Source organism: Aythya fuligula, chromosome Z, assembly GCF_009819795.1.
Source record: "Aythya fuligula isolate bAytFul2 chromosome Z, bAytFul2.pri, whole genome shotgun sequence".
Classification (NCBI taxonomy): domain Eukaryota; kingdom Metazoa; phylum Chordata; class Aves; order Anseriformes; family Anatidae; genus Aythya; species Aythya fuligula.
Genome location: NC_045593.1, coordinates 69,291,959 through 69,306,531, shown reverse-complemented (window position 1 = coordinate 69,306,531; position 14,573 = coordinate 69,291,959). Strand labels below are relative to the sequence as shown.

The 14,573-nt window shown below is 52.3% G+C and overlaps 1 protein-coding gene across 2 annotated transcripts in view; it reads right to left on the bottom strand.

The window, feature by feature from the left end:
- Positions 1 to 2,917, bottom strand: part of TDRD7 (tudor domain containing 7) — a 35,985-nt gene extending 33,068 nt beyond the window's left edge. For both annotated transcript variants that reach the window (XM_032206564.1, XM_032206565.1), the window contains exon 1: positions 2,711 to 2,917. In XM_032206564.1, the coding sequence (XP_032062455.1) occupies positions 2,711 to 2,917 (207 nt within the window). The remainder of the gene's footprint in view (positions 1 to 2,710) is intronic.
- Positions 2,918 to 14,573: the final 11,656 nt, after the last annotated feature.

Below are 14,573 nucleotides of genomic sequence, written 5' to 3'. Positions count from 1 at the left end.
AGCTGGTCTCTGTGGTTTTCTGTTAAGCCTTTGAGCATTTTAAGTCTGCAAGTTGTCAGCTTCTACCCGTTTTATCACTTTACAATGACTTCAGGGGCACGGCTTTATTGTGAGATCACTCCAACTCTACGCTACAGAGTGGCTTTTCCTGACAATTCAACCCAAAGCCTTCACAACAGAAAGAACAAATTCTGCCTGTGAAGAGTAGGCATGGCCATTGTAAACCATGGGCTCCCTGGGGAGCACGTGAAAGAACCTGCAAAACTAAGCAGCTCGTCAGATCCCTTCACAGAGACATGTTCAAAAAGAGTGCAACAGAGCCCTCTTGTTGGAATCTTATTTGGTCTGGAGGGAATAACTTGTCTCCTCTGCTTGGGCAGGATCTGGTTGGACACCTGACAGACAGAAGCACTCACTTGTCTTTAAAGCAGCTCAGAGACAGCCCGTTCCCTTTGAATTTGGTCACACTTTGCTACTGCTTTTAATAGGCTCACTCACAGCCACCACGACAGGTCTCTGTCACCCCAGTGAGACCACAGCCCCACTGATGGGCGCAGACCTCAGATTGCCCCTGTGCATGCCCCACAGGCTGTCTGCAGGAGTGTGCAGGCACCTGGGAGAGGCGCTCAGTTGTGCTCATTTCCTAAAAAAAAAAAAAAAAAGGGTGAGACTGCTCCTCACAATCCTAACAGGCACTTCCTTGTTCACGTGGACGCACAACTGCCAGCCCTGATGGACAGCGTCTCTTTTATTTCGTTCACCTCACACATTTGTCTTGTGGCTTGGTCCTCCGTTCCCTCACGTGACTGCTGGTCATCCTCACCCTCCCTCCATCACTCCTGGTTTAAAAAGGTACACAACTGAGGGCAAGAAATCCTCCCCCTTCACAAAAGACGCCCAGAACAAGGCAGTTCCCAGCCCCAGCTAGTACACAACCACCCTCTGCTCAGTGCCTGCCCCGGTCACGTTCTGAAGAGCAAACACAGGAGAGTCATAAAGCAACAACGTGTGGTTCAGTCTTCACGAGCAACTTCTGCCTCCCGTGTTTTCAGAGCGCTTCCTTGTAGTTGCTCCAGCCATTACCAGCACACCAACACCAAAGCGAGCCCTACTGAACTACCTCAAGAGTCCTGTTCCGTTTCTTCCTCTTTTTCTACCTCGTGAAGCTACATTTCAATCTCTCCTCACAGCTGCCCCAGGGAAGGCACCGCCTCTAGCATTACCTTAGTGTCCACAAGGCTCTCAGCAGACATCGCATTACAGGATAAGCAAGGCTCTCAGGGGACAGGGAGGATAACAGATTACACCCTGCAAGGCCGAAGTTAGAAACAGATGGCTATTAGCCCGAGCCACCATGAGGAAGCATTAAGTTGCAGCACCACAAACCATCCCAGAGGTATTTGCATTCATGTTATTGGCATAGCTGCAGCCAATGCAGACTTGGAGCAAGCAAAAGAGAACCTCAGATTTGCTTACTGGTTCCAAAAGGGCAAATTCTGACCGTTGCAAAAAGGCAGCAAGGGATCCTCTTGCTTAAGAACAGGACTGCTTTTCCAGGCACCTGCTTGAAATCCGAAGAGTTCTGGGTTGCCTCTCATCACACTCCTCACAGCTAACCAGGAGGACCTAGCTCTGAGCTCACAGATGCCACCCTGACTCAGCATATGAACTTGGCCTTTATCACTGTCTCTCCAGACCTGGTGAGACCTTACAGCCATACTATTTTGTCAAATATCTGCTAGCTTGCTCTCCCCAAGCTGCCACAGATTTCAGAAACAGCTCCAACCAGCAAGAGGCTTCAAGCTCTCCTCTCTAACACGTCATCTGCAGTCTCACAGCTCATGGGTCAACCATCAAGAAGGGATGCAGAAAGGCACAGCATTGCCTTTCAACTCACAACCAGGAACTTTAGACTCGGACAAGGAGGCCTGTGGTTCTGGCAAGCTCCTTCCAAGCTGACAGGCAACACAGGCTATTGCAGCAAGGCTGAGAGATAAAGGAAAACTTCTACCACACTGATTTTCTCTGCTGAGCTCTGCTCCACTTCCTCCACAAAAACATAGGAAAACGACAGTGGATCCAGGACATCTGCACTGACTGCTTGTCCCTCACAAACTTACTAAGCTGAGGCACATCTTAACACCTCACCTCTAAGGGCTCTTCACAGACTTGTATGGCAAGTCTTCAAAGTCCTGCAGCACTGCAACTCTTGACCAAAAAAAAGAGCACTAAGCCTCAAGCAAACACTGTCAGGCTTGTACACAATGGCACCTACAACAGTTTTGGTGTAGGAAAAAGGTGCTAGAACCGCATCCTGAAAGCATGCTCAAGACACAGGCACAAGAGTAAATGTTCTGTTCCCACGACAACCCGTTAATATCCCCCCGGAGGAAAAAAATGTTGAAACAGGGACCACAGCCCTATTGTCAGGCAAAGTGTCTCTTCAGCCAGAACTCCTGCACAGGGCACCTTCTGCAAATAGTACTTTCTGATCCATATACAGACTCACGAAAGTAAGGTGCACCTGGTCTATGCCACAGATTCTACCTCTGATAGCATTAGTGTACCACACATTTTTCTCAAAAAAAAATAAATAAAAAAAATTAAAAAAAATGACATAAGCAGAGGTAAAATGATGAACTCTGCACACTTTACAAACACAAATGCTGTTTCCAGCTTGCTGCACCTCTCATTTATGACGGATGCTTACCTCTCCCATTTTACTCCCTTCGATTCTGACCACTCCCGGGATGCTCTGCAGGTAGCCTTCCAGCGTGTTGTGTCCTAAGTGCCGGAAGGGAATCCACTCGCCAGTCAGCAGCTTGTATTCGGCCTGAAGTTCTGACAGGGGTATGCCATGCTTGTTGGAGTGAAGGACAGCTCGCAGCGTTTTCGCAACCAGGTCAGGCTCCTGCATCTTCGCCTATAACACCTCCACTACAAAAAGAGGAAAGAGAAGCATTTTAACAAACACCAGCTCACACCACAACTCGCTGTTCAACCTCCCTCCAGGTGAGCGGTCGCAAAACGGCTCGGTGACTTTGGAGACGTTGATGTATTTGTGGGGATGCTGGCAGGGTCCTGCAGGTGGATTGTGTGGTGGCACAGGCAGACGAGGGGCACAACAGAGCCCCAAAACAGCAGCCCCCATTCTCCCAGAGCACACGGGACCCCGCCAGGTGTGGTGGGGCCAAGGGCTGACCACAGAGCCGCTGTGTGGCGCGGAACAAAATGGCAGCCCCCTCACGCAAAATGGCGGCTGGGACGAGGCGGCAGCCCCCCGCCATGGGTCGGGCTGTGACCAGGGCTCCCTCCTGACCAGGGTGGGTGGCCCCGGTCTGAAGATGGGTGCTGGGGGAGCTCCCGTCCCTCATCCACTCCCAGACGTGGGTCCACCAGCTGCGGTTACAAAGCACCAGGGAGCTCCTTCTCCAAGATGAGCCGCTCCAGGTGCTCTCCACCAGCATCGTGGGCCAAAGCCCCTCGTGCTCACCAGCCCAGCCCACGCCTGGCCTCACCGTGATGCTGAGGGAGGAAAGTGCTTGGGCACGGCCGGTGAGCCCAACCCCAGTCAACGCCTGAGGGCAGGGCTACACAGATTAAAGCAATTTGGTCCCAACCCAAGCCAGCGAGGATAAATTCTGGGCAAGGCGGATGATGTCCTTGGTCCTAAGAGACTAGCTGTGCAGTCGGCTGGTCCCCAGGACACTTCTCCCTGTTGTTTCCCTTTTTTGGGGGAAATCACACCAACTTGAAACGGAAGAGAAATCCCAATCCTCAGCATGTTTCAGGCGCTACAGTACGCATTTCAGTGCACACAGAGATACTAACACCGTGCCTGCTTTGGTGCACCCCAAGCACACGATGGATGGGGTGACTCTGAGCAAGAAAGCGCAGCATTAAGCCCAACTCCTGAGCAGCTTTACTTCACGCACACACAGCAGCTTACTAACCCGAGCTGGCGTCTCTGTATTCCGCGTTCACATATGCTCATATTTACACACCCGTGGATCCACAGAACACCACACGGGCGTACAGCACGGCGCGTGCACGTGTGCCTACCGAAGCAGTTTAATCAGCTGCTGCAAATCAGCAGGTCGCAGAAGTTTCGGTATCGCTGGCTCAACAGCACGCCTTTTCTCTTGCAGGGGGGCAGGCTGTCAGTGAAACCGCGCAGACAGACCAGCGTCCCTCCGGCAGCTCGTAAAACCTCACAGCACCTGGTAAATGGCTGTGGCCGCACTTGGCTCTGCTCGGGGGGCAGGAGGGCACCCCGAGCAGTCACCCCAGCACCTCCTGCCCTCGCAGAAACACCAGCGCTGCTGCATTTACTCACCCTGGAGCTGCCTCTACCGTAGACAACTCCACAATGCTTCCAGCTCTGCTTCAGAGCACAGATTTAGAGCACCCAGGTCACACGCACACACACACACACAGCTCCTGGGGGCATGGGGCAGCAGCCCCACGGTGCTCAGCCCCTCTCCTGCGAGCCCCAGCTGCACGGCCACCCTCTGGGGAGGCAGAGGAGGCGCTGGTCACCTGCCAGCAGGGCGGACCGGGAAGTCCAGCTCTCCTGGGGACGCCACGGCCGGGACAAGCGCACTGGGCATTGAGATGCCACCGACAACCTCAACAGCTCCGTGCTCAGCCCGCGGCTTCGGTGCGTGCCGCGTCCACCCGGGAGCAACAGCGAGCGTCTGGGGTCCTCCTGCTTCACCCCCTCGTTTTAACGACGCGCCCACAACCCCTGTTTCCTTCCCCAGACCTCCCCTTCACCTGCCCCAGCCCAGCCGCGCTGCCCCCGCCAGCGCCCCCCGCCGCGCCCTTACCGCCGCTCCCGCCGCCGCCGCCGCCACCGCGGGGCCGGGCAGAGCCGGGCGGGGGCTGCCCGTAGCGGGGCGGGGCAAGGGGGCGGGGCCTGGCTTCACCTCCTCCTTCCGGGAGGGGCGGGAGCGAAGGCGGCGCCCAATCGCCGCTCGAGGCGGATCAGCCCCCGCCCGCCCGCGGCCAACCAGCGCCCGCCCCCTCGCTGCGCCGTTGGTCAGGCCCCGCCCCCGTGAGGCGCGCGCGCGTTGCTCAGCTCTCCCCCCCTCCCCACACCCTCCTCCTCCTCAGGGGAGAGGAGGCGCGGCCATCTTGGGGTGCCCCGCCCCGCCCGCTCCGCCTCAGCGCCCCTTGCTCCCGGCGGCGGGGCCGTGCCCGGCTGCCAAGCGTGGTTTAAGTTAATTGACATAAACACCTCCATCTGTGAACGCTGTGAGAGTGGGGTGTCCCTCCTCACACCTGCCACCTGCCCAAAGCAAATAAAACCACCATCCTGGCCCCGGAACCCCACATCCCACCCACAGCAACATCCCCTCTGTGTCCGCAGTAGGGCTAAGAGTTAATGGCTTCAGGTTGTGCCAGGTTTAGGTTGGATATCAGGACAACTTTCTTCACGGGAAGGGTTGTGAGGCATGGGAGCAGGCTGCCCAGGGACGTGGTTGAGTCACCGCCCCTGGAGGCATCCAAAAGAGATGTGGTGCTCAGGGATGTGGTTCAGTGGTGGAGTTGGCACTGCTGGGTCAGTGGTTGGACTCGGTGCTCTTAGAGGCCTTTTCCAACCTAAACAATTCGGTGATCCTGTGGAGATGTGATCTGCTCCCGAGGACAGCATTAGAGGGGACATCAGGCCAAGCTTCATGATGGCAAATCTGTGGAGGGCTGGCAAAGCCAAGCCAGAGGCTGGCCCCACAGAAGCAAGGCAGTGCCAACAGGAGCACACAACGGGGGCCGAGGATGAGATGCTGAGCCTTGCTTGTGCTCTGTACTGCACGGGAGTGTGTGTGTAAAGGGCTGCCGGTAATGGCTGCCCAAGACTTGCTGACAGCTACCTTCTGCCACCACCACCACAGCCTATAGAGACTGCTTCCTGTCAGTCCTGTGTTCTCTGACGAGGCTTTTCTAGATACTTCACACGTGGGAAGTTTGATGTTTAATATGGAGTTTACTTATTTGAGGCTATTTGCATCTACAAGGGATTTTGATTTAGTACTGTGATGTATGGAGTAATAATTCGTGTCAAGAAGATGGTTGATGTTAATAAAGAAGGGGGAGATATGGGAGTGTGGCCATGGGGGTCAACAAGCCCCACGGTTGATGATAACATCAGACTCTTAACCATGAGGCCATGAGGAATGTAAAGAGTTTAAATGTAAACAGATTAGAGGGAACAAAGAAGGGTCATTCAGGAGACCATGCTGTCTGGGGTTGATTCAAGGCCCGTCTGGACGCCTCCCTGGGCAGCCTGCTCTGGGGAACTGCTTTGGCAGGGGGGCTGGACCCAGTGATCTTTCGAGGTCCCTTCCAACCCCTTCAATTCTGCTTCTTCTCCAGCCATTAAGGCATGGAAGTTGCTGGGGGGTTGCTGGTTGCTGGGCAAGGTTGTTGACCAATTAAAAGTTGTTTTTGAAAAGGACTGCTGGGGGGTGAAGGGTGTAAGAGGGGAGCCTGTCCTCAAAATGAAAAGGCAACACGATATAATGAAGTTATGTCATCAGTAAAGAAGTAGAAAAAATGAATGAATAGGGACAGGCTGGCAGAACAGAGACCAGGACAGGAACAGGCACATGGATGGCCTCATGAAGATAGGTTTGGGCAGACTCAGCAAACTGCCCAAAGAAGCTCGTACAGAAAGTCGCTGCAAATGGGCGCAGCGGAGCTGGGAAGAAGCTCAAGCTGAGAGAAGCGGAGCCGCGCACACAACTGCCCCTCGCTGGTCAGCAGTTGCGCGTTAGGGGGAATCGGACGTCCTTAGGAACAAAGACTGTCCTGGCAACCTTACAGCTTATTCTCCTTCTTACCAATCTGACAGTTTATGAGCCTGAAATATGGGACCAAACTGAGGTCAGGGTGTGGGACTCTGCAGCTAAAATGACAAGGTGGCGGTGGGATTGCTCAGCATCTGGCGAGCAGCCTCTGAGGCCTTAAAGAGCCATGTGGGCCCACAGTCAGAAACGTGTGGTTTGCCAGATAGTGAGGGAGCTGCGGGCTTGTCCACCGATACTCCTGCTTCACCAGCGGCCCCCACACCACTACAGCCATCGCAGGCCTTTGCTGTTTCACCCCCTGGTGACCTGAACATGCCTTTTGATCCAGGCTCTGTTGGCCTTGAAAAGGAGATGGAAATGTTTTCCTTCGATCCAGGAAGAATAGGATACATAAGGTCCAAAGGCCGAGTTGCTGAACAACTTAAAGCGAGACATATTGCTCCCATGACTTGCCCTGGAATTCTCCGGTGTTTGTAATCAAGAAAAGGAATTGAAAATTGAGACTTTTATATGATCCGAGAGAAATTAATGAAGTCATGGAAGATATGAGAGCACTTCAACCAGGATTACCAACTCCAACTATGCTCCTCCAGTCATGGACATTAATAGTAATAGACTTTAAGGGTTGTTTGTTAAACACTTGCCAGAATTCGGAAAACTTTGCCATGTTTCTGTTTCAATTGATACCTTTTCTGATTGTACATATGTATAGGTGTACTTGGGTTTAGTATGTAAAAGCAATGTTCTGTATGTTTAGGAAGTTCGATGTTCGCGTGTGTGTGTTTGTACAGACTCCCCGTGCACCCAGCACTGTTTACTTGCCTTTTATAAATATTACTAAATTCAGATTGAGTTGTATCTTCATTTATAACAGTACGATGATTCAGCAATCACAATATAAATTCACATTACACTTCACAGACTACTGCAATTCCAGTGTGTTGTCAAATTGCAGTGTAACTGTAAATCTCATTATTCATCTCCAGAATATGCATTTAGTCACATTACTGACTGGCCCTAATTGCAAAGAAGACATATGCGGGTTGCCACCAATTCAAGCCTGGAGTTCACTTTTTATAAGTCCTTTGTTCATTGTTTTTGAGGTATTTTGAAGTACTTGCTATTATACTTGCTAAATTGTACCCTATTATACTTGCTAAATTACTATCATAAGGCGAAGAGAGAGAATCTGTGCTGCTAAAGACAACTAACAGTCCCACAGGTGACAAGTGGGTGAGCATATTTTTTCCTTCCTCACCCTCTGGGTCTGAAGGAGTGAACTGTGCATACCTGCAGCTTGAGGCCGTAGCCACTGCAGAGCAAGGTTGTTCTTGCAGGGTGTGTATCTCAGCTCCTTGGGCTTCATAGTGCTTGTAGTGCAACTTCACCAGCTCCCAGGCAAAGGCAGAGTCACCGCAGGCAAAGTCGCTTCCTGAGAGATGACAGGGCTCTACAGAAAAGTAAAACAATAAGCTGAATACTGGCTGCAGTTACCTGTGTAATGAATAAATAAATATCGATTAGTCATAGGATCATAGCATTTATTACATACACAAGCCACATTATGTATCTGTATATGTATACATTATGCGTACACGCAGCAGTATGTACACCCCCTAAAACTAGTGTTGCTCTGCTCTAAGTCTGCATTTCTTGAAGTCAGAGACAGCCAGTTACAAAACTGGTTTTTATGGTTAGCTGATTCCAACTGTCTAAAACAAAGGCACCCTCTGGTTCCCTCTGGTATTGAGATGTGTTTGGCTGTTTTTCCAGCAATTGCGGTCAATCACTCCATTATTCTCCCTGAAGCCTCGAGGACATTTAGCCTCTCTGTATCTCCTCAGCGCATTCCTCCCCTGCCTGTGTGTGGTGGGTGATGAAGGGGTTCCTGAATCGGTCATGCTCCTCTGGCTGTGGTGGGAACTGAGCGCCTCTTTGGAGCTCACCAGATACTGGCAGCTTTTGTGAAGCTTGTCCTGATGAATGTGTGGAGATACAGCCTAGACAGGCAGCCCATTGCTGGGGACATACAGCGTCTTCTTGCCAAGGTGCACCAAGCAGCTCCTCCAGGAGCTTATCAGCTTTTTGGTCCTTGCACAGCCTGGAGGCCTACAAACATGTGTGGCTGCTGTGCTCCTGGCAAGCATGAAGGAAACCCCTCAACCTCACCAAGCCTGGCTGCTGCCACAGAGGTGGCTGCATCTCAGTGCCATGGTCCATTTTAGACTGGTAGCCCTCAAGTCCCTGGGCATAAGGAGCTTCCCAGCACCCCGGCTGCCAAGGAGGAGGAGAACAAGCAGCCCCCTAGGTTTATTTCCACCACAGCAATACATGGTCATGGCTCCAGCACTGGGAAGGAGTCTGGGAGCAAAGCCATAGTGCTAGGGAGATGGTCAGAAAGCAGACAGGAGCAGGCAGAGGAGACAAAGAAAAGGGCAGAAGAAGAGGTCAGGACACTTGCAAGTCACAAAATAGCCAAAGAGGCTTTGAAAGTTGTGAGAGAGGCCAGCAGGTCCCAAAGCTGCAGAAAGACTTCATCGGGAGCAGCTAAAGGAACAAATGCAGGAATTGTTTGTCTGGAAGAAACAGTACTCAAACCAAGACTAGAAGCTGGAGGGTGAGGGAACACACTGATGGGTACGGGACACTCAGGGCGTGGGGTCAGGGACAACAGACTTAGACACAAAGGGAAGGGTGAAGGAGCATCCATTGCTTTGATTCCCCAGGCAGTAAGAAAGAAAACACTTATTTCTCAGAGACTTCATTGTACTGTGCTCCTCAAAATGTCTGTGGACGGGAACAGGGCTGAACGAGGTGTGTGCAGCATGAAGCTTGTCTCTACCCTTATCAGTCCAGCCAGGCCTTTCTCTCTGTTGTGCAACCTGTTCAAAGTCCAGATAAAACGTTATGGAAAGATGGGAACAGAATCATTCTCAATGTGTTTCTTAAATGAGAAACAATCGTTTTCTGTTCTACTTTTTGGCATGTCTACACAGCTGTGACAGTGAAGTCCTGGGTGTGGAACAAAAACTTACCAACCTGTGCCCAGGTAGTGCTTTGCTGTGAGATGACCACACGATGGAGAGGTACCCAGGCAGACTGCTGAGGATTCCTGCAGCACACAAACTGGAAGGCTGGAGAAGCAGTTCAGGAAGCTGCTCGTAGATGTTTCTCAGCTCTTGGTTAGCAAGCCCTGGAGCTGGGAAGGTTTGCCTTCAGCCTGACTGTGTCCTGACGGCTGGGATTGTGCAGGGTGAGCAGAAGCGGCTTCATGAGCTCCCTCGCTCTGCTCAACCCGGGCAGCATGTCTGTTTGTGTGAGTCCCCCGGCTATGCAGCGTGGTCTTGCTGCAGACCGAGCATAATGCGAGGAGCAAAGACATCCACATGTCTGCCTACAAGCTTTTAATTAACACTTGGTGAGTTCCTTGGCCCTGTGCAGGTAGCAGAGGAGCAGTGGAGCCCTGCAGGAGGCCTCATCATGTGGGTAATTTCAAGCACTTATTACACAGGCGGCTCTGTGTTTGCCCACAACTTTTAAAGGCTCGAGCCTTCCCAATAAACACACAGAAATCAATAAATGTACAACAGGTCCAGGTGGGGTTTGGCTTGTGCTGGCTGAGGCTGGCCCTGGGCCAGGCAGAGGAAGTGAAGGGACGTGTCCCTGGCAGAGCTGCATTTCTGGGCCTGACGGGCAGAGACCCAGACCAAATGACCTTCACAGCCTGGTGATCGGCTGTGCCACCACCACCACCTCATGCCACCACCACCGCCTCAGATGGGGCGCTTCCACCAGCGCCTCCTCTGCCTCTTCAGGGCATGCACTGCCCTGTGGGTGTGTGCAGGTGTGTACACATATAGACGTGTACCCGAACACACGCAGACTGCTCACGGAGCGGGCACACAACAGGACACAGCTGGGTGTCTGCGCCGCCCAGCACCTGAGGCAAGCCCGGCCATTTTGTGGGCGGCAGCTGCCATTTTGTCCAGCGCCACAAGGCTGCCTCCTCGGCACCAGGAAGTGCTGTGGTACGAAAGCACACAGCATGTGCACACCGTGCGTGCTCGGATAGGAACATGCCTGTAACGGAGGGCATACCTGTGTAAAAATACATTTGTTTTATTTACTTATCCATAGGTGCAGTAGTTAGATACATGTATAAACCCACATTTACGGAGAAGGACACATTGAATATGTATAAACGTGAAGGCATAGGTTTAAAGTGGATGAGATTCTTTAGCCAGAGATAATGGAATGAATAATTACATATTCATAAAAAAAGTAATTAAATAAAAGCAGAAGAGGGCCTGTGTGTAGGTGATGGCTGACGCCGAATGCCAACACCACTGGCTCTCTGGGGGGACAGCATCCCCTGCACCCCTTGCCTGGGTGAGCTGGGGCAGCGCTGGCACCCCGTGAGCCGGAGGAGCCGTTCTGCTGGGCTGGCACTCCCCGCATGAGCATCCCCGGTGCGGGTGGCTTAGGGAGCTGCTGGGCCATCGTTTCTCTTTGTGCGCTGCTCGCTGACGGTGCAGGGCAGCGTTTGCCATCCCCATTGTGGCCCCGATTGTGCCGCTAATCCCCCGCAGGCCCCAGGGCTGGTCAGCAGCCTGGCTGGCGCGGCCGTGAGCGGCATGGGGCAGAGCGATGGCCTAAGCCCACCGTGGCACTGCTCCCTGGGGACAATGTTGGGCTCAGAGCAGCTCACTTTCCAGCAAGACCCACGGGTAATGCATGCGTCAGCAGCAGGAGGCTCTTTGGGGAGCTCTGCTGTGGGAAAAGGCTCAGCTTTCTCTCTCCACCAAGCACGGCACCAACACTCAGTTTCTCCTCCAGGTGGGATCAGCAGCTGCTGGCCCGTGCCCTCCACGCTGCACATGGGGTGGCACCAGCTCTGCTCCCAGCACTGGTGATGGGCGTCCAGGATCAACAACACGTCCTGGTGCAGGGAATCGCCCCATAGGAAGGACAGGGACAGGGACAGGCACCAGGGGGAAGGCAGCGTGAGGGACCATCAAAAAAAGCTGTGGAGTTGCCCAGGAGAACCTGCACCCTCATCACCTCCCTTTCTGCCTTTTTATTTCCTTCCCCAAAATGTTGGTTGTTTTGGAGGAGGAGGACTTTAGAAAACTAAGTAAATAAATAAATAAAATAAATAGATTAAGTTACACACCCACAGACCGAATAGTTACATTATAGGCATTTTTGCATAACTACAGTCCACCATTGCTCTTACAGTGTTTTCGACCGGCAGCAGTGGCACACCCGGTGGGCCAGGCAGGGTTTCCCGAAAGCCTCCAATAAACCACTGTAAGGTCTGGCTATCCTCAGTCGGAAAGCAAGAGGGCAGCAAGCTCCAGTGTAACAGCAAGAGCAGTTAGCTGGGCAGCCAGCTCACAAAGCTGTGCCCAGCACAAGAGCGGCTTTGTTTATGCCTAAGAAAGAGTTGTCAGAATTAAGGTCCGTGCTTTGGTGTCACGGTACTTCATTGACACTCCTTCGTTTTGTGCCAGCACTCAGCTGAACACTTGGCAGACAGCTGGCAAGTAGTTATAATTAACAGAAACTAACCCCGTCGGCAGGCAGGTGCAACTGAGACTTTGGACAGGTTATAGCAGGCTGGGGTTTAAAGTTTATGACCAGATCTGCTGACACACCACGGTTACAAATTTAAAGACACTGAAAAAAAAAAAAATCCACATCGTGTTCACTTAAAACCTGAGGAAGCCTGAAAAACTGTTAGCTCTTTGAAAAGGAGAGCAAGTATAGCAAGCCACTGTACAGAGCTCTCCCTGGGACTGAGAAGGGGAGAGGAATGGCTAACGCGGATTTGTGAGTAGGGTGGAGATACCAGGAGGAGACAAAGGCTGATGGAGAGAAGGGCCAAGCTGTCCCATTTTCCTGGTGAGGTGTGGGAGCATGGCCTTCACTGTGAGCTGGTTTGTGGCTTGTGGCTGGGTTAATTCTTCCAGCTTGGCCAGCTTGAAGCAGGAGCAGCAAGCTCCACATCTGATGTCCTTGCTGCTGGGGATGTTTGTGCCTCCGGAGCTGCTGTGGTTGCTTGCGTGGGCTTTGGGGATTGCAGGAGGGAGGAAAGCTGCTTGGAGCCAGGAGGTGCTGGCCTCCAGCCAGTTTGCAAGTGAGCAGAGGAGTGACCAGCACGCCCAGAAACCTTGGCTCTGAGCAGGCTCTTCAGCAGCAGGCACAGACTGAGCAGCACTGTCCTCACAGCAGTGCCAGCACTTGCCACGGCAGCCCTGGAGGCACAGAGCTGGTCCATGCCCCATTTCCTGCCCTGGGGTGAGGGGCTGTCCTTGTGCAGTTCCTCAGCACAGGTTTTCTGACCCCCACTCTACTCTCCCCTCTTTTTATTCACTGGAAAGGAGTCTATGGCAAAAACACCCCACAAATGACAGTGAATTTCTGGGTCACCTGGAAGCTCCTCCACTCACATTTCTTTCCTGCCCCTCCTCTTGCCCTTTGCCACTCTGGTTTGGGTTTGGGTGAAGGTTCAGAGACCTCCCTGCATGTGGCTGGCACTGAGCATTGCCCTCAGCTCCTGGGAGATATCTGCAGGTGTGATGCCAGAGCCTCTAGCAGTGCTTTGCTGAGGAGGAGGAGCACATTCTCATCACTGCCGGCTTCTTCCCCATTACTGGAGAGTTAAATTGATGTCTCTTTCTTTTCCAGGGCTATGCACAAGGATGGATTTTGGGTCGTGGCTCCTGAAGAGAGTTCACCAGCTCACTGCATGTTGGCCACAAGCCCACCTGCAGCGTTTGGAAGGACGGCCCCGCACTGAGCACCCACAGAGAGCTCCCTGGTCCTCGAGGTACATGTGTTCTACCTGCTGGACACCCCAGCTAGCTCCCACAATTGCATATTTGAAATAAGTGCTGGGTTGCAGCTGTAAACATACGTGTAAAAGCTGAAGTGGATAGAATTTGAAAATCAATGTTTTAGTGTGCCACAACACCACTTGAACCGGAATAATTGGAAGATGCGTCTTTGCTTTTCCCAGTAGTAGAGACAAGAGCATTTTCCTTCCATTGTTAAAGCAAGCTGGTAGGCATGCAGCTTGGTTATGTCATGAGAATGTCTTTCTTTCCTTTTTTTTTTTTTTAATTTTTATTTTTTAATATATATTTTTATTTTTATTTTTATTCTTTTTTTCCCCACAGTATTCTGTTTGCTTGTCATCTTTTCCTGGGACAGTAGTCCTGAATCAAGTTATACTAAACATGCTTTTTAGATGTGATTGTAGCTACTTTGAAGCTTCTTGGCTTGCACGAACAAGGTGCACCCTGAGACGCTAGGGCAAGCACAATCCCTCCCCTATTTTTCAATAAATTGGGAAGAAACAATTCCCTCGTGCCAGGGAAAGGGCTGATGGAGCAGGGACCTCCGAAGTGGAGATGCCAACGTGATGGACACCACGAGAGGCAGGCCAGGAGCTGCAGGGAAGGCAGGGGCTGTCCCGCCACAGTGCTTCCCATAGAAGTAACAGCTCCAGAAGTGCTCGACCCTTGCTGAGTGTGTGCATGTAGCAGTGTGGGCATCATTGTAGCAACTAAAACCTAAGAAAGGAACCAGGCTGCTACAACGCAGCCACCCTCCCGCCACCCAGCCTGGAGCACAACCCGGCCTCACACAGCGAGGCTGCAGAACGCTTAACCCAAGCAGCGCCCGCTGGAAACCAGGCACGTTTCCCTCCCACCAAGTGTACTTCACCATCTTCAAAGAAGCACAGCTACTCCACAGACA